At 42.7% G+C, this 19,105-nt stretch overlaps 1 protein-coding gene across 5 annotated transcripts; it reads right to left on the bottom strand.

Moving 5' to 3' along the window:
* Positions 1 to 1,360: 1,360 nt before the first annotated feature.
* On the bottom strand, positions 1,361 to 18,869 carry LOC147450359 (uncharacterized). 5 transcript variants are annotated; one of them, XM_086519600.1, is made up of 5 exons: positions 18,708 to 18,869; positions 18,328 to 18,371; positions 17,939 to 18,097; positions 17,427 to 17,524; positions 17,088 to 17,347 (listed from the first exon to the last, which is right to left on the bottom strand). In XM_086519600.1, exons 1-5 carry the CDS (start codon positions 18,778 to 18,780, stop codon positions 17,227 to 17,229), a joined length of 495 nt encoding a protein of 164 aa, XP_086375726.1. In that variant the 5' UTR covers positions 18,781 to 18,869; the 3' UTR covers positions 17,088 to 17,226. The 5 variants fall into 5 exon arrangements, 1 of the variants encoding a protein (XP_086375726.1); XR_015189110.1 differs by lacking the exons at positions 17,088 to 17,347; positions 17,427 to 17,524; positions 18,708 to 18,869 and adding an exon at positions 1,361 to 1,762 and having other exon boundaries at positions 17,939 to 18,622; XR_015189111.1 differs by lacking the exons at positions 17,088 to 17,347; positions 17,427 to 17,524; positions 18,708 to 18,869 and adding an exon at positions 1,785 to 3,110 and having other exon boundaries at positions 17,939 to 18,622.
* Positions 18,870 to 19,105: the final 236 nt, after the last annotated feature.

Below are 19,105 nucleotides of genomic sequence, written 5' to 3'. Positions count from 1 at the left end.
TGTATAGGTGAGATGGACGAGGTAGTGCACTAGAAGCAGGAGATCTCAAGTTCGAATGCTCATTGCCTTCACAAATTTTTCAATATTTTTGTTTAATCCTAGTTGAGTCATCACACTTGGTCAAACACCCACTTGTCTGCTGGGGAACTAGATGGGCAACTACCATGATGACTGAGAAATGTAAGTATATCTCAACCCTATTTGGTGCACAAGTACCATGAACAATTGAAGAATTCTACCTCCAATAACAACCACATCATTGCATGTTGCAAGCTAGTGAAGATTGTTGTGACCTCTAGCCCATGAACTAGCGATCACTTGATATTCCTTACTATGTGAACCCTCACCATATCTAACCATGAAATAAGTTAGATTCTTTCATAAGGATCTTGACGTATCTTTAGAGGTAGAAGCGTACTAAATTTGACGGTGGCAACCATATTCTCTTACGACTAACTTGGATAAAGGCTTTCGATTATGCCTATGGATGGATCATTCTGGCATTGAAAAACTAATGTCAGATGCTACTCTACTGGCATAGGGTCCAAGAAAGTGTTCTTGTGTCCTTAGGAAAAATCTATAGTAGCAAATGATAATTTTTTGCCTTACATATTAGTCCCCAAAAAGATATGTAGAGCTTGTGGAAAATCTTGTCTCATTCGTGAACTAAAGGTTCATCTTATATATTTGCATTCCTTGGTTCCTTTTGCCATGTGCATAGGCAAGTTGAACATTTTATAATATTGTTGGTATTTTGACTTAGTCTACTTTCAACCACAACAAAGTTTAAAACATTGGTACTTGTGTGAAACTTTCCTCTTGCTATTAAATTTCTTGAGGTAAAGTACTTTAAATTTCTTATGAAAGCAAGGAGAAGGTTGCAAGAGTTATTTTAAAATGTTATCATGGGCTCACCAATGTCCTTGGCCTTTCCTTTTCTTTGTAGCAGAATTTTGGTGGTGAATTTTGGTGCATCATACTTTCTCTATTGAGTCCATTAATCAAGAAAATTCCTTGGCTCATGACTTAAACCCAAATAATTAGAAAGCTTGTATAATCCTTTTTATTTGTAATACATTCAATTAAGAACAACTTAATTTATCTGAGCACCATAAAACTCATTTACCATGAAGATTTCTCTTTTTTGTGATTTAAATCTTATAGGAGAATTCAATTCACTAGTGATCATGAAGACAGAATGGGAAGTCAATCACAATTTCAACATGACTCTTCCCAGAAATGAAAAATTAATCAGAAGTTCACTCACTCCTTTTCACACACATTATTGTGATAAGCCAAAGACAACAAGGATGGTAACAATGATAGAGACAACAAAACACAATAAGAAACTCAAGGAACTTGTTTTATTATATACAGAGTATTTACATATATGCTTCTTCTAACTAGACAATCAATCAAAACAAGAGACATTACGAACTTGAAGTTGTTCCTATTAAGAGTGTTTAAAAATCTACACATCTACGCGTTTAGCCTATTTAGCCAAGTCCATACAACTTCTTTGCATAGCAATGAGATATGATCTTCCAACTTGCAAAGTTGTACACAAGTAGCATTAACTCCGTATGTGTTGGCTGTAGCTTTCAATGTATCTATCACCTGAATGAAATCCGATCGATATAAGGGATGAATGATCACCTTGCACATTTTCAAACAACTCTCAAAATTTGTAATAGCACGTCTTCCACCCTTTCCAATTGAGGGTCTTTGATTTGGTCCAATGAATCATGTGGTTGTGTTTCATCTGCACCAACCAATTGATTATAGTCCTCTAGTCTTCGACTACAGAAATGTGAGCTAATCATTCGTCTGGTTATATCTAAGCAAAATAACACAAGATAAAAACCATGCAATCAACACATTTTCCTAAGCCACTTTTGTAACCCTGGTATGATGCAAAAATAGCAAGTATCGATCCCCTATATCAAGATGCTTCTCATCATTGTTCGGATCCTCATGCTCAACAATTCTAACCGACAGACTATTTGCAAAGGTGCTCATCAATTTATTGTTGGGAAGGCATGGCCAAGACATGGTCTCAAGTTAGCAACTATAGAAAATGGAATGGTGTTTCTAAACATACAACAACTCACCTTTTTGTTTCCTTTCAGCGAGAGTGGAACCAATCGGCCCATGGGTAGGAGTTGCCACATAGCTCATTGTTGACAAAAGTACTCACAATATCTTGGTAAGTGATCATTGGCAGGAATGCCATACACCTCCAAGAATCTTTGATTTTACTCACTAGCATTCCATGCCCTTGTGGTGGCGTTGTCCACGTAAGAGTTTCATGCTTTACCAAGGCCTTATGTAGGTTAAAAAGTGCACTTTTTTCAAAATTGAACCTTTCACCTACTATTTTAGTCTTAAAAAATGATTTGTGTGTAGTTGTTTTACTTATATAATAAGACATAAATGAACTTTTAAGCTCCAAAGATAGTTGGCTTTAGACAAGTGACAATGATTAGTACAAAAACAACTTAGTGTTAACCCTCACGGCACATGGACACCCTATGATCTATAAAGGTTGTATTATTTAGAGTCAGGTACCGGGCTTGTCGGACCAATAGGAACAGGGTAAGGGTGATCGCCGATGACAGGCGCACTCTAACTGGAATATTCAAGGAGTTAGTTGGCTAAGTATGGGCGCCCAAGTGTGAATGGGATGAGCTCATATAAAAGCCACTAAACCTAATTTTTACTCATTCTCTCATTGTGCAATAGAAGCTGCTCTTGCTCCATCTCCACCTTCTCCTTCACCATCTCCTTGTGTGTGTGCATGTGAGAGAGAGAGAGAGAGAGAGAGAGAGTGTGAGAGTGTGTGTGCGATTGAGCGTTGCGGCGGCACGACGGCGGCGAGGCGGTTGAGCGCGGCGTAGCGGCGTCTCCCTCTTCTTCGCGGCGCGGGAATCCTTCATTCGCAACTACGCAGGAAGGTGAGTGACACACCGTTCTTCCTTGTGAGCTTGTCTGTTGTATGACTGTGTGCTAGGAGCCTTTGTGGCTCGCACACGGCGCATAGCAAGTCCCAAGCCTTGACATTTTTGGCGCCGCTGCCGGGGAACTGCTGTGCGTGAAGCTCCAATGCCGACCTGTAAATTGTATTGAAGCTATTTTTTATGTAGGAAAGGCGCGGCTTAAGTTTGATTATTGTTGTTATGCAAAAACAATAGAGAAAGACACAATGTTGTTGACTGCATTCAAGTTTTCTGTGTTCTGTTAAGCTCTGTTTTGTTAGTTCTATTAAGCTCAGATTTCAGCTTACACAGTTAGCATTTCTTGCGTTTCTGCGTTTTCTGCATTTTTTGGTTTGCACTCCACAGCTATGTCAAGTTTCAATTTTCTGCATTTTCTGTGTTTTCTGGTTTGTGCACAGTTAGGCGCACAGTTAGTTAATTAAGCAGGTTAGTAATTAGGTGAACCACTGATTAGCAGGTCAGTAGGTAAGTGGGACAGTAAATAGTTAGGTGAGGTCAACGCGCACCAAAACGCGTACCAAATAATATCCCAAAAAAAATTAAAAAATTAAAAAAAAATCGGAAAAAAAAATTCGGGAAAAAAAAAATCGAAAACGTGAGTGAAAATTTCGAAAAAAAAAATCGAAAAATAAAAACGTGAGTGAGGGGGAGGTTATAAAAAAATCGAAAATATTTTAAGCGTGAGTGATTAGGGGGATCACTAAAATTTTGATCGGGATCGGACCTAAGCCCAGGCCCAGGCCTTAGTCTTATGATGTTTACTAGATTCACTCTTATATATATACCCTACCCCCTCAAGAGGGAATGAGAGCATGTGGGGCAAGTCCTCCACTCTCCTCCCTTCTCTTCCCACTTGCACCCTTAGACTTGCTATTTGGAGCCTAGTTCCCCGGCTAGGAAAAGACTGTTTCGGGCTTTTCTGGAGCAAAATAGAACCAAACGGTGGGCTGTAAAGCACAACGCGTCCCTCCTAGCGATACGCTCGTTTCGAGCTATCACACGGCCCATTCCACGACACGCTCTAAAAAATCTAGCAAAAAAACAAACAAAAAACACGCAAAAAACTAGTCACAAAGCCTCCTAGAGCAGCTTTTTGACACCTGAGGGTATCAAAAGCACATGCACTTACGCTCTGGGCGGGTGCTAGAACACGAGCATATTGAGGGTGCCTCTGTTCATACGGACACCCATTACCCATCCACGATAAGCTCTAGACCCTCAGCGGGGACACAAGGTAGCACCACCCAAGACCCTAAAATAGCCGCTAGTGATTCCTCCTCCGACTCAGAAATCATGGAAGCATACCCTACCCAAAACACTGAGAGAGAAGGCCATGCACCTCCCGAAGCTCCACAGCCTAGTACTAGTATGTTTAGCCGTTTCATGGAAACATTAGGTAGAGCTACTCGCTCGGAACCTGATGCAAATGAAGCACACGAAGGGGGTGGGGAAGTGGACTCTCCATTCACATCGCACGTGGACCCCACACCCCCAAAGAGTGTCCATGTGGATATCCTACCAACTTCTTACCAAGAAGGCCCTGTTGAGCTGCCTCCTTTAGAAGTTCCCTCTAGAGTACCGTTGGTGACAAGTAAAACCACGGGGAGCAACATTGCTTCTACCTCACAAGAAACCGTTAACACGTCGACTCTAGAAGGATTGTTCATTAATGATCATTGGACATACGACCTCCACACTGAGGTGTTGACGGATCTACACTCTGGCCACGCCTACCATGTAGGATGGATAGAGATTGTACAATCCACCTCTAGTGCCACGAGCATCGAAGATCAACAGAAAATGATCTGTAATGTTATCCATGGCATTATTCAATCAGAAAGGCAAAACCGAGGGGTAAATATACTCTCAACTGGCCCCATGAGATTTCTGGATACGAGCAAGGCTCAACAGCCTACTCTATCACAAATGGAGACTCCTCTAATGAGCCCCATGGACCCATCTTACGTCATTTCACCTGGGGTCTCTATGCAATCTGAGCCTCCGAGCGACAACTTTAGCTTCCCTAACTTGGCTCAACCCTCTATTAAGGAAAACACAGTGCTCACTCCAGGGATAAGCCTGACAGAGAATGTACCGATGACATTTACGGTTAGTGCAGTGCCACTACCTAGTGTCATAGTACCTAATATGGGGCCTCGACCGTATGTGCCTCTAGCCCCTTATGCACACATGGCCCCCACACCTCCAATTGTACCAGTTGTTTATGCTCCTCGAGTGCCGCTCCCTAGCCCTTATCCGAGTGGACCTATGCCCGGTTATGTTCCATATCCTGCATCATCCACACATATGCCAAGACCGGTACCCGTCCCTCTCCCATATATGATTCCAAGAGTACCTCCACCGGCCCTGCCTCCTCACATAGGTGACTTGGCAGCGTTTGCTCAAACCATAGGTCGATCTATCGCGGAAAATATACGTCATGCATCTGATAGAGAGCCTAGAAGTAAGGCAGTACAAATTGCCAAACTCACGCAAAAATTCAATGGGGACGAAGATGCTAGAAAACACATTGAAATGTTTGAACAAGTATGTGATTCCTTAGGGGAATGCAACGAACTACATAAGTGCAATGCCTTAAGCTTGACATTAAGTGGGAAGGCTGGAGATTGGTATAGAACCCTAAGGGTGGACGAGAAAATTATCTACCGTACCCTTCGAAGGTTGTTTCTAAAGGAGTACATACGAGAAGGTGTGCTTTGGGGTGTAGCATCTCAGCTACAGAAGGCCGAACGTAAGGAAGGAGAGTCAAAAAGGGACTTCATTAGTCGTCTAAAGCACTTAAACTCTCGCTGCCCTGTAAATGAGCGCTTCAACAATAACCAACTGCTTGATCGATTCATTCGAGGGTTGAGGAATGAAGGAATCTATAATGGACTAGTGATTAGAGGTATCACAACCTGGGAAGATGTCACTGCCAATGCAATCCAATTAGAGGACAACTTGATGATAGCAGGCATGAGGGTGTCTACTGACACGAGATCCACTAGCTCACAAGCCATTGAGTATGAACCCATGACTGCAAAGCCCATTTCCAATGAGCCAAAGGTATTTGAGACATTCTTGATAGACCTCACCAAGGCAATCCAAGAGTCTCTTAAGGATAATCGACCCCCTCAAAATAGTCACATGTATCCAAGAAGGGAGCAACAATGGTGTTCCATTTGCTTAGGTCCACATAGCACTAGTGAGTGCCCTACGTTTAGAGTAAAATTTAATGGAACTTGCAACGCATGTGGTAGGTATGGTCACCAAGCTAAGGATTGTTTAATGATCAAACGTATGATGGCAAATAGACCACCTGTAGCCTAGACGGATGCACCTCGAGCTCCTGTATTGATGCCTGCTCCACCTGTTGAGCAACTACCGCAACACATGGTCCCTAGATCTCAAAATGTTGTACAAGCTACACCACTACCACCTCCTGTGCTAGGACCGCAGCCCCCGCATCCAAGAGTCGTCCCTATGAACCAAGTGGGTTGCGAGCCATCTAATGCTTATGCAGATGGCTGTGAGGAGGAAATAGACACTAGTATTGCCTACGGACTTGATATATTGGAAGAGTGTCCTATATACTACATGGAAGATTGTTGGGGGCAAGTCAAGCCGGTTTATCAAGCTGCTGCTCTCGCATCCAGAGGTCAAAATATCAACACCCAGACTAGGAGGCCACCTCTTCAATGCTACGAGTGTGGTGGACCACATCGGGCAGCGGAGTGCCCTATTAGGCTCCAAAAGAATGCTGCACAGATGCAAATGAATCAAGGGAGCACGTCAGGAATGCCAATACTCACATGTAATCGTTGTGGCATAGATCACTTGATTGCCCAATGCCCCTATAACCCAAATGCGCTTAAAATCACACCCCTAAATTTGGTCGAAATTGCTAGAGTGACATCGCCAATACCACCCGTCGCACCCGCTTATGCGATTACACGGTCCATGCTTCAAGGGCCAGGCCATATCCTCGAAGAGAGAGATACCGCATCAGTTATCCAAGCAAAGAAAAAGAAGACACGAAGGAAGAGGTCGCAGAATACGGGAAATTCAAAGCCAAGTTCCAAAACAAACATAGGAACAGGAGATGACCCCGTGTATATGAATGACCTCGAGGATGATTTAGATTCAATCGAGACAATGGAGACTAGAACCAATACCACAAAGAGAAAGACCGACAAAAAAAACCGTAACATGGAACCAAATGAAAACCGAATAAGAGAAAACCATAAAGAGCCTCTGAAAACACCACAAGTGTTTCCAAATCCAATCCAAGACCCCCAAGATAAACTGCAGGGGCAAAAAGGGAAGAATCGTAAAAAGAAGATTGGGACGTACCCAAACCCAGTAGACGATATTCAGCAGGTGAAACATCTAAGAGGTTTAGTGGAGGAGACTCAAAGGAAACTAGAACCAGAACCCATGCATGTCAAAATTCATGACACAGTGTTTCCCACGCAAGTTCATCCACCCCACATGAACCATAGACCGTTAGCCATATCTAGTATCATCCAAGAAGGGAGTGAGGACGGGACATCAGAAAGTGAGCATACACCTTTCTTGTTGGAAAGGATGTTTAACGAAGGAATACCTAATCCCATTGAGGAATATGAGATTCCTTCCTCACCAGTTCCTAGTCAAGGACCTACACCCTGCAAAATGCGAATGAATGTTGCCAAACTAGTGGACTTCATGTCTTCTGAGGTCCGAACCACGATCATAGCAAAGCTGTATGGAGATCCTGAGTTATTCCTTGCACTTCGAGCATTCCTTAACGGAGAGCTACGAACGGGATTACCGCAGTTTGCGCAACCAAATAGGCCTGACTCGATTATGATTGATGAGGAAAATCATGTGCAATCACTTGACTTAGATGAACACGAGTCTGTGATCGAGGTACCCATTAATGAATTAGGGCAGTATTTTGAAGGAGACGAGTCTAATGCGACCCTACCCATCACTACCAAGGGATTAACTATAAAGGGGATTCTTGATGGTGGTGCGGGAGTTAGCATCGTTACAAAAGATTGTTGGGAGTCCATGGGAAAACCCCGCCTCAGTGTTACTAACATTGTGGTAAAGATGGCAAATGGTACCATAGCCAAACCTATGGGGATGCTCAAGGATCTTAGGATCAAAGTTCTAGGACACAAGGTACGACATACGTTCATTGTAATGGATTTCTCTAAACACCTTATGTCATATGAAATGATTTTAGGACGACCATTCATGAGGGAAGCACAAATGGTTCATGATTGGTCTAAAAATCATGTCTATTTTCAATTCCAAGACTCTGTCCTTAGAGTGGATTTGGTGACTGGTAAGGTACACCCCTTAGGGAGTAAAACCATTATTGATCATCGCTCTGACACCACAGTTCACTCGGCCCCACTACAATATTGTTACACTTGTAAGAAGGATACAGACATTGGCCAAGATTCTCCTTACATGGATGTGTTACCGGGTATGACGGAATCAGACAACGTAGACTGGGTACACCTAGCTGCAACCATAGATACCTGGGGAAATAGAGGAACCACTTGGGTCACACCAGAAGGGGAAGAGGTACCACAAATTGCACCTCTAAACATGATAAGTGCCATACAGGCATCTTCTAAGGGCAAGGCAATTGTAGACCAATCTGACAGTGACACCGATAGCTCAATAGAAGACTTTGACCAACACGACTCAGACACGGACTCCCAGAGTGAAACGGATTCTGAATCTCATGAATTAGAGAGTGGAGCAAGTTCATAGTCAAAGCATTCGGAAGGACCGAGCACATCAACCGATGATAGCTCCTCCGAGAGTGAAGAGGACACCAACGAGGACTCCTTTAATGAGCCAAATCTAAATGCAAATCAAAATCAGGTCTCAAATAAGAAAAAGAAAAACTTTAAGAGGCGTCGATATCGAGCCAATGTACGTGCTAGGATAAAAAAGAAGAGATCCTCAGCAGAATGGCTCAGTTATATAGGAGCATGTGATGCTCATCGTAAATTGGTAGACGATTGGGGTGAATATCTCCAAAATGTTATGTGGTGTAGACCACGACCCCATGACATAGCCCAATTAGAGATCATAGACAAGCCAAAGTTGAGCCGCACTGCAAGGAGGCGTCAAAACCAAGAGTTAGCTGGACAACACAAGAAAGCAGAAATGGAAGCACAGACCAAAGCACAACCAGAATCCACAGACTTGCATCCTGCACCAGAACATTTCAAATCTTACACCACAGGGGAAGCAAAGGTTGTGTACACAAAAGCCCAAAGAATACCTATCGATGGGAATAATGGAATCTATGATGGTCCGGCAATAGTTAAAGAAATAGAATTAGCCGACCCTGGTGAAGAATCAAAAACTGTTTTTATTGCCCAGGACCTCACAGAAGTTGAAGAGGCGGTCCTCAAAGAGCTTCTCAAGGAATTCAAGGAAATATTCGCTTGGACATACCATGATATGAAAGGTGTTCCACCTTCTGTGGTCCAACATACAATCCCTATGATTAGCACTGCGAAGCCCGTACAACAAAGACCCTACCCGATGAATCCTAAGTACGCAAGGATCATTCAAGAAGAACTAGAAAAGCTTATCAAATGTGGGTTCATATATCCTATTGAACACTCTGAATGGGTGTCTCCAATAGTTATCGTGCCAAAAAAGAATGGGAAACTCAGGGTGTGCGTGGACCTCAAAAAAGTTAATGCAGCTACTAGAAGAGACCATTACCCCCTACCATATTCCGAACATGTACTCGAAAGAGTTGCAGGCAAGCAAGCTTATAGCTTTCTAGATGGGTACTCAGGCTACAACCAAATCACGATAGCGCTAGAGGACCAAGCTAAAACTGCCTTCATCACAGAATTTGGCGTGTTTGCATTTCGTGTGATGGCTTTTGGCTTAACAAATGCCCCTGCTACATTCCAACGATTAATAAACACTGCTTTTAAGGAATATTTGAGAGAGTTTTGTGAAGCTTTCTTAGACGACCTTTGTGTTTACTCTTCTTGGAAAGAACATCTATCATGTTTGCGGAAGGTGTTTGAAAAGTGTAGGTTATATCGTATCTCATTGAACCCGTTCAAATGCCAATTTTGGGTCAAGCATGGAGTTATTTTAGGGCATATAGTATCTAAGAATGGTATCTCAACCGATGAGAGCAAAATTAAAGTGATTCTAGAGTTACCACCACCAACCAATTACAAGGGAGTTCAAAGGTTCATGGGACACATGGGTTATTATCGACGGTTTATTTTATTTTTTGTTGAGATAGCACGTCCTTTGTACAAGCTTCTCATTGAATTTAAATGGACTGAAGAGTGTGACCAGGCCTATGAACAATTGAAGAAAACACTAGCAAGTGCTCCGATTTTAAGGACACCTAATTGGGATGTCATTTTCCATGTGCATATTGATGCATCAAACTTTGCTATTGGGTGTGTTCTCACTCAACCAGGAGAACATAAATTGGACTATCCCATTAGCTTTGCAAGCCGTCAATTGAACGATGCTGAAAGGAACTACACCACTACAGAGCGAGAAGGTTTGGCAATGGTTTATGCAGTAAAGAAATTTCGCTACTACCTTCTGGCAAACAAGTTTGTATTTTATGTGGATCATCAAGCGTTGCTGTATCTGGTAAACAAGCCATGCTCCACAGGAAGAATCACACGATGGTTGTTAATTCTTCTGGAGTTTGATTTCACGATTGTAGTGAGACCCGGTAAAAGGCACGTCATGGCTGATCATTTGTCTCGCATACCCAATGGTGAAGCCCCTACAGGAGTTGATGATGAATTACCTGATACTTCCCTATTCATAGTTGAGACTATGCCTGAATGGAGTGAGAACATTGTTAACTTTTTAGTTAATGGTTTTCCACCCAAGGAACTTCGTAAGGATATCGCTCGAAGGCTAGTAAAAGAATGTGAACCCTATTGTTTGATTGCCGGAACTCTGTATAGACTAGGCAAGGACGATATTCTTAGGCGTTGTGCCCGCGAGGATGAATATTTGTATATCTTGCAAGAAGCACATATGGGCATAGCAGGAGGACATTTTTCAGGAGACCTGACTGTTAGAAAGGTGTTGCAATCAGGCTATTGGTGGCCAACTTTATTTAAGGATGCATCACTTTTTACAAAAGGGTGTGATGAGTGCCAACGTTACAAGACCACACAGCGCAAAGACAGAATGCCCTTACATCCTATTAAAGTAACCCAACCATTTGAAAAATGGGGCTTAGACTTTGTAGGTCCAATTAGTCCCGCAGCTCGCAACACTCAATCTCGATATATTCTAGTTGCTACGGACTATGTAACAAAGTGGGCTGAAGCTAAGGCTTCACAAAAAGCTGACACGAGGACAACAGCTAAGTTTCTTTTTGAGAACATTATCACAAGATTTGGTTGCCCTTTTGAAATTGTTAGTGATAATGGTACCCATTTTATAAATGAGGTAATAAGAGAGCTTGCCACGACCTTTATGATATCCCACCATAAGTCTACACCTTATTACCCGCAAGCTAATGGACAAGCCGAGAGCACCAACAAAACTCTAATCTCTATTTTAACCAAGACGGTAGAAGCTCATCGCACTGATTGGGATTTGAAGTTGACATCTGCTCTATGGGCTTATCATACTGCTTATAAAGTGGCTATTAATTGTACGCCATTCAAAATGGTATACGGCCAAGAAGAGGTTATGCCTTGGGAGTTTGTCATTCCTAGTCTTAGGGTAGCTTCGCAAGAAGGATGGAATGGTAACCCCTTAACCGAGCGTTTGTATATCTTAGAAAAACTAGACGAAGAGAGACAGTTGGCTGTGCAAAATGCTCTTGTGGAAAAGGATAGGAGAAAGAAGTGGTTTGATCGCCATGTGAAGGACAAGGACATCAAAGTTGGTGATAAAGTCCTTATGTATGGAGTACGTAAAGAGAAGAAAAAGTTGAAATATGCTGGTAAAGGACCGTATAGAGTATATGAAATTACCCCACAAGGTACCCTTCGTGTGGAAACTCTTGATGGAGTTGAAACCATTGGATTCCTCAATGGGAGTAAATTCAAAAGATATTATGATCCTTTAAGCCAAGAAGAACTACGGGCCGTTCATCAAAAGAAGGCCGCCAAAGCACAAACCGAGTTAAAGAAGATACAAGCTCAAGCTGAGGCTAAGGAGCGACAACAACATATAAGACAAAAACGAGAGGCTAACCTTGGAATCACAAATGCATTCCATGTGGAAATCGAAGAGGATTGGTTGGACTCTGACACACCTCTACGATACCCTATTGAGTTAAATAGTGCCTATGGAAAAGTGCTATATAACGCCTTATTAGAGACGAGTGCTAAATATAATCTGCTATCCTATGGGGTGTGGTGTCAGTTAGGGAAGCCACCTCTATCTGAGAGTATTATCCAAGTCAAGGGTGTCAACAAGAAAAAAACTACGGTTTTTGGAATCCGGCACACTTCTGTCAGTTATGACAATGGAATTATAGCTCAAGACTTTTTGGTCATGCCTACTGGAACTATGGAGGGTAATATAAACCTAGGACGCACGTGGATGATAGCCACCAAATGCACTATTGATTGGGGGACTGGGGGTGTCACAACGCAAAAACCAACTCTTATCCCTACCACTCAAGCCATAGTCCCTGAGATATTGCCTAAGGAAATAAAACCCAAGACATTGCATGTCCAGGAGGTTGAACCATACGTCCCCATAGCCCAACTCTCTAGATCTTCAACTGATGTAGTTGAAAGAAAGCTTGAGACAGACAAGAACCATCCTAATATAACAAAGAAAGCATACAAGTGGGTCCCTAAAGCTTCTTTAGTAACCATGGCTGATGCTAAAAAACGGAAGCCTCGTAAGAAACGTCCCACTCGCTCCAAGAAATGTAAGAAAACGTGGCGCTGGATTCCTAAACAACTATTAAAAGCCCAAGGATACTATGATGGAAATGAGAAAATTTGGGTACCTAAACGTAAGATGTGTCCTTCCCTATCGACAACAAACCCATATGAGTCAAACAGTGTAACGCTAAAGCCAATGGCAGACCGTGGGAAGGGAAAGATCACAGAATGCTACACACCTAGTCCAGAGCTAGTTTGCGCTCCAAGGCAAACCCAATTTATTCCACCTAGCTCAGGAAGGGGGGAGTTCCATGAAGCTTCTAGCTCCTCATGTAATACATCCATAGAGGTAAAAGCTTCTACACAGCCTCCATCTATAGTAATGAACCTCAATGAAGCTACAAAAGAATCCACACCTCCCAGTGTTCAAGAATCACCTGATAAATCACTTCAAGTTCGATCCTTGGAGAGTACCTTACCACCCTTGCAACTTGACAAGGCACCTAGGGTAATAGAAAACTACTGGCAAAAATCCTCACCTATTACCAATTGGAACAATTGGTTTCAAAGGGTAACAAGCTCATTTCAAACTGTATGATCTACCCAAGGAAGGGGAGTGTTTGTGGACATCCATCATTCACTTGCTTCCCTCTCAACCTTTCTCCCTGACCTCTTAATCTCCGATCTTAGGAAATGTACATATAAAGCCTTATACTCACAAAAACAAGATAAAAAAGTAAAAGAGCAAGAGCCATCACACAAATCATAAAAACAAATTATGCACAAAAACACGACCCTTGTAATATTTGCACTCTAACCATCATCTATTTGCGTGTACAAATATGGCTAGTACGCTAGAGTCATCCACTCCTACCTTGGGTGAGAGGTACCCTCGTTACTTTTCACAAATATTTCACATGGTCTTTCCAATGCTTGCATGTGAATGGGATTTGATAGGTACGCTAGCATGTGAGAGGAATTTTGAGGAGTTAGAATGGCTAATACGTCTCTTGACCACGTCTGATCCATACTTAATAGAGAGCGTTTCTCCCATTGCACAAGCCTACCCTTTTGACCAAGATGACTTAGGCGTCTAGTGACCTTTTTAGTAAACATGGGCACCTATTATGAAGAAGAAAATTTACATGACTACACGGATGGCACATATGGTCTCATGGATGATGACTTTGTTTATCTCGACGACGAGGATAGGGGTTTAGCTTTAAGGTTTCCCCCCAACCTCTACAATATCCTATTCCCTTGACTCTTTAGGGGGAGTGCAAATAATTAAGTTAGGGTTCCTTATGTTTTTTGTTGTGTTCAATAAGTGTTGGTACATTTTCCCACTAATGTGCCTTCTGGAGGTATTCCTTTTGTTTCCTAGTGTGTACAGGAGCGTGTTGCTATTGATAGTATTTGGACCTTCATGGAACCTTTCTCTCGTTCACACTTCAAATCAAGCGCGACCATCAACACAAACAGGTGTTTTATGTCCATTAGCATTGTCCTTATCTTTTTGCATCCATGTTTGTCTGCTTTGATTGTGATTGGTAGCATAATATTCAACGCATTTGCTTAGTATCAAACATTTAATTCAATGTAATGTTTTGTCATAATCACTTGTTTAGGTTTAAAAATCAAGCAATCCGACTAAGCTAGTTTGACCAAGCTAGGTATTAGAAATCTTCTCTTAATACCATGGGGAATGCCTTCCTAATAAGCAATGGTTACTTAAGTTCTTAATCCGATTTAGGCAGCATTGTGTGAAATGTACTAGGGCTTTCTAGTGGGCTTAACCCTATTAACCTTTAGCTTAAGTATTATAAAGGGAGTTTACTAATGTGATGAGCCTGGGGAGGGTAACAGTGTTATATGACCCCCCAAAGTTACAAAATAAAAATGCTGAAAATGAACAAACAAAAAATCAAAGTGCCACAATGTAAAATTTTAAGCTGAAAGAGACATCTCTGCTTAAATTGGTACTTCACTCACATGTATCGCCTATGGTACTACAGCCCTAGAGGTTCCCAGTGTGGGCGCTTTTCCTTGAAAAGCAAAAAACCCAAGGCATACAAAATAAGCATACACATCAAAATTGAATCAATGTGAAAAGACTTTGGGGGGTCAAAGAAAAGGTAATCAGTCAGGCGATGATTTCATGAGAAATTCCTTTTATCGTAGCTTAACTACAAGGTCTTCTAGGTATAGCCTCTAGTCAGCCCTCGAACATCAAATACTTGGCTCTCGCGATTAAACAACTTAATTGACCAGAAAAAATTGAGAAGTTACCCATGGTATTAATAGTCGAGCTCTAGTGCCTTTTGACCGTTAAATCAGCGACCCCCGACTTGTTTAATTTTTTACCTTTACATCTGTTTATGCATTTCATTATATTGCACTTTAATGTTTATTGCTGATAAATTGTCTAAAATTCTGTTACCAATCACCTTGTCTGTCTATTGCATATGATTTTTAATTGTATATGAGAATGCAATTACTGTGGCAATGTTGTTTGATTTTGCAGTGATTGAAGACGACTACGCACATCCATGTCGACTACTCTTTCATCTCGACGAACGAGCTTCAACTGGATAGCTTCCGAGGACGGAATCTACATCGGGAAGGGGGGCATGTTAACCCTCATGGCACAAGGACACCCTAAGATCTATAAAGGTTGTATTATTTAGAGTCAGGTACCGGGCTTGTCGGACCAATAGGAACAGGGTAAGGGTGATCGCCGATGACAGGCGCACTCTAACTGGAATATTCAAGGAGTTAGTTGGCTAAGTATGGGCGCCCAAGTGTGAATGGGGTGAGCTCATATAAAAGCCACTAAACCTAATTTTTACTCATTCTCTCATTGTGCAATAGAAGCTGCTCTTGCTCCATCTCCACCTTCTCCTTCACCATCTCCTTGTGTGTGTGCGTGTGAGAGAGAGAGAGAGAGAGAGAGAGAGAGAGAGAGAGTGTGTGTGTGCGATCGAGCGTTGCGGCGGCACGACGGCGGCGAGATGGTTGAGCGCGGCGTAGCGGCGTCTCCCTCTTCTTCGCGGCACGGGAATCCTTCATTTGCAACTACGCAGGAAGGTGAGTGACACACCGTTCTTCCTTGTGAGCTTGTCTGTTGTATGACTGTGTGCTAGGAGCCTTTGTGGCTCGCACACGGCGCGTAACAAGTCCCAAGCCTTGACACTTAGTCTTAGAATTACTTATGTACATGGCTATAAGAATGAGATCTCATTCTAGTGTAACAAGTGATAAAATCACCAGGCCTGCCAAACATAGTAGAAGTTTCTTTTTGGCATGCAATTTTTCAAGCCCCCTTTCATATGCTTTGTGTAATGCGATCAACTTATATAATTTTCCATAATTCAAAGAGAAAAATCTAGCACCATCATCTTTAATACTTAAAATGCACTTAAACTGCTTGAGATCTGGCATGTATGCATGTGTTGATGCAGATAGTAACCTCTGCCTATTCTATTGGGATGGAAGAGAACAATTTGTAGAGGCCAGTAGAAAAGATGTCCTGCAACTTCGTGAGATACTTGATGGAGCTCTGTGAAATGGTCTTTGTGTGTGTGGATAGAAAGGCCATGGAGAAGGTCTCAATGAATGGAGTAAATATCCTCTCTATTCAAAAACATCGGACACATCGACTTCAAGTTTCCATGCTTAAAGAGTTAGAAAATGACTTGAAGCTGCACAAAGGCTTCAATATTAAGCTTGATGCAAACCTATCCCATAACAATCAATTGGTCGGGCTTCCTCAAGGTCTGTACAAGTGTCTGTTCTTGACTGCTGCTCTCAATGTGCCAAAGCTAGTCTCAAGAAGAGACTCCAAAATAGACACACCTGCCAATCTTCACCCTTGGATTGCCTCTCAAGCTATTAACTTCTCCCTCGATTGTCGTCAGCTCGATGACAAAGATTTCTTGCTACTCCTGAAAGTGCTTGACAAGCACATCACAACCAAGCCGCGATTCTCATCCTAAGCATGACGCCAAGCTATGTTGTTTGTGGAGTAACCAAAATGATCCAGAACAGAGGTTTTTATATCCTGGTTCCATAGTGGAGATGGCTCATATGGAAAAGGATGGTGAAGAATATGAATCAGGTCTGGTCTTCTCTATTGAAGTGCTTCATACTCAGCACAAAATGGTAGGTGGGCCTCTTTACACTGATAAGTCTTTTACACCAACTGGAAAGGATACCTCCGCGTCTCACAAAATGGTTGGTGACCCTATTTGCTTTGGGCAGCATTTTGTGTTGAGTGTCAAGGATTCGGAGTCTCGTGCAGGTTGCATGCAACAATGCATAGCTTACTTTTCCCATCTATATGGGGTGGCCTTGTCTAATCATGAGCCAGTGATCTTGAACGGAGATACAAAGCTCATATTGAACCTATCAATAACAAATGAAGGTGAACTTGTTGTAGTCAGGCATGCTGGTGGTGGCGATACAGGTCTCCTAACATGGCTGGCAACATTATGCAATGAATCAAAAAACTGACAATAATGAGCAGAAACCTCCATTGTGTAGTCCAGCTCTTGATTACCTCTTCCACGTGTTTGACAAATACGAAGTGAGTGCTCCACTTCTCTCCACAGAGAGGGATCTTGGTTTCTGCGTCTTAATACACCCCCCTTTCCTAAGCTGACGATCACAGAGCCAAGAAGAACTGTGAAGACCTTATTGCACTCTCTCCGAAAGCTTAAAAAGAAGGGCAAAGTGTTTAATTTGCTGAAAATGCAAGTGTCAATTGCAACAATCTAGAATAGCTTCTATCTTGAGCAGTTTCTGGCAGTAAGGAATCCCAGAGAAAGAGGTTTGGGCGGATGGATGCAAAAGCTTCTATGTTTGGTGCCACTACAGATTGCACGAGCAGAAAACAGCACATTAAAGCCAATGGTGAATGGCCTTCAGATTCCATCAAATGCAACCTTGTGAGATGCTGTCTCATTGGCATCCCTGTTGCGCTTCGGACCCCATGATATTATTTTGGCTGGATAGAAGAGAGCGGTCAAAGTAATTTCCTCAATGGGTAAACAGATCAGTGGCAAGCCATACCTTCTTAACCACCTTTCCGGTAGCCTGTTGGATGTAGATGGAGGCAGATGCACAGATGGTGTGTGGATGACTGTGAGATGTGAATCTGATTGTCTTTATGTGGTTCTTCACTTTGAAGGACTGGGGAGTTTTGAGCGACGCGAACAAGAAGACAGGTTCCTGTCAATTCTCAATGCTTCAATTAGTAATAGCCAAGAAGCACATGTTCTACATACCGGACCCTAAGCTTTAAAAAATAAAATAAAAACGTGCTTGCCCTTCCCATGGCGCACAGAGGGACGACTGATCTGCACAAGTTGATGAGACAATGCAGTGAAGAGAAAGCTCTGCGAAATAGGTTATGGCTTTGAAGGCGAGGAAGGTTATGATGCAGTGAGGAGAAAGCTCACCGAGATAGGGTTAGCGCTTGGAAGGTGCCGACAGATCTGGAAGCCTGGAAGGGACGATGGATACCGTTATGGCTTTGAAGGTGAGGAAGCGGATGAAGTGAGGAGAAAGCTCAACAAGATAGGGCAAGGACTCGAGAGTCGGAAGGTGAGCAAGCTGTACGCCGCACACTAGCACCTGCATCTCTGTCCCAAAAATATCCCACCCTCTCTCTCTCTACCCTTTTGAAATTTACCCCTCTCTCTCCTACCTTTCTCGTTTGTTTTCCGATTAGAGGTCACTAGACAATTTGCTCACTCTCCCACACGATTCCCTTCTCTCTCTCTCTCTCTCTCTCTCTCCATGTGCCCTCCTGCTTCTCCTTCCCGACTCAATTCTTTACCACACCATAGCCAGGGTCTTGACTCTTCTCCACCCATCACCTCCCCATAACCAACCCCTACCATGTTAAGCATCAACCCACATGCTCGCAGGCAGACTCCTACGGTGCCCTTCAGTAGCCTCCATGGATAGAAATAAGCTTCTTACTGCCCCTCAATTCATAGCTCTCCCCCTATGCGCTTTGCAATCCCGTCCTTGCTCAACACTTCTTGAGTGCAGAACTGCCATTGTACCACTCTGCATCTCTCTCTCTCTCTCTCTCTCTCTCTCTCTCTCTCTCTAAAAAACAACAAGGCAACGCAACCCCAAACAGACATAGCATGGCAGGATGCACGGGCAAGAAGAGACAGAGAGAGAGAGAGAGAGAGAGAGGTTACAAAAAAATCTAAGAGAGCACTC

This window comes from Adiantum capillus-veneris, chromosome 9 (assembly GCF_014529385.1).
Source record: "Adiantum capillus-veneris isolate H3 chromosome 9, ASM1452938v2, whole genome shotgun sequence".
NCBI lineage: Eukaryota > Viridiplantae > Streptophyta > Polypodiopsida > Polypodiales > Pteridaceae > Adiantum > Adiantum capillus-veneris.
This window is presented reverse-complemented; position numbering and strand designations above follow the sequence as displayed.

Bases quoted from the DNA above. Each gene is read 5' to 3' on its own strand.
- LOC147450359 (XM_086519600.1), bottom strand. From the start codon at position 18,780: ATGCTTAACATGGTAGGGGTTGGTTATGGGGAGGTGATGGGTGGAGAA. The intron at 18,372-18,707 runs GTAAAGAATTGA...CGTCCCTTCCAG, and splicing joins AAGACCCTGGCTATGGTGTG to GCTTCCAGATCTGTCGGCAC. The intron at 17,525-17,938 runs GTATGGCTTGCC...TGTGATCGTCAG, and splicing joins CCGGAAAGGTGGTTAAGAAG to CTTAGGAAAGGGGGGTGTAT.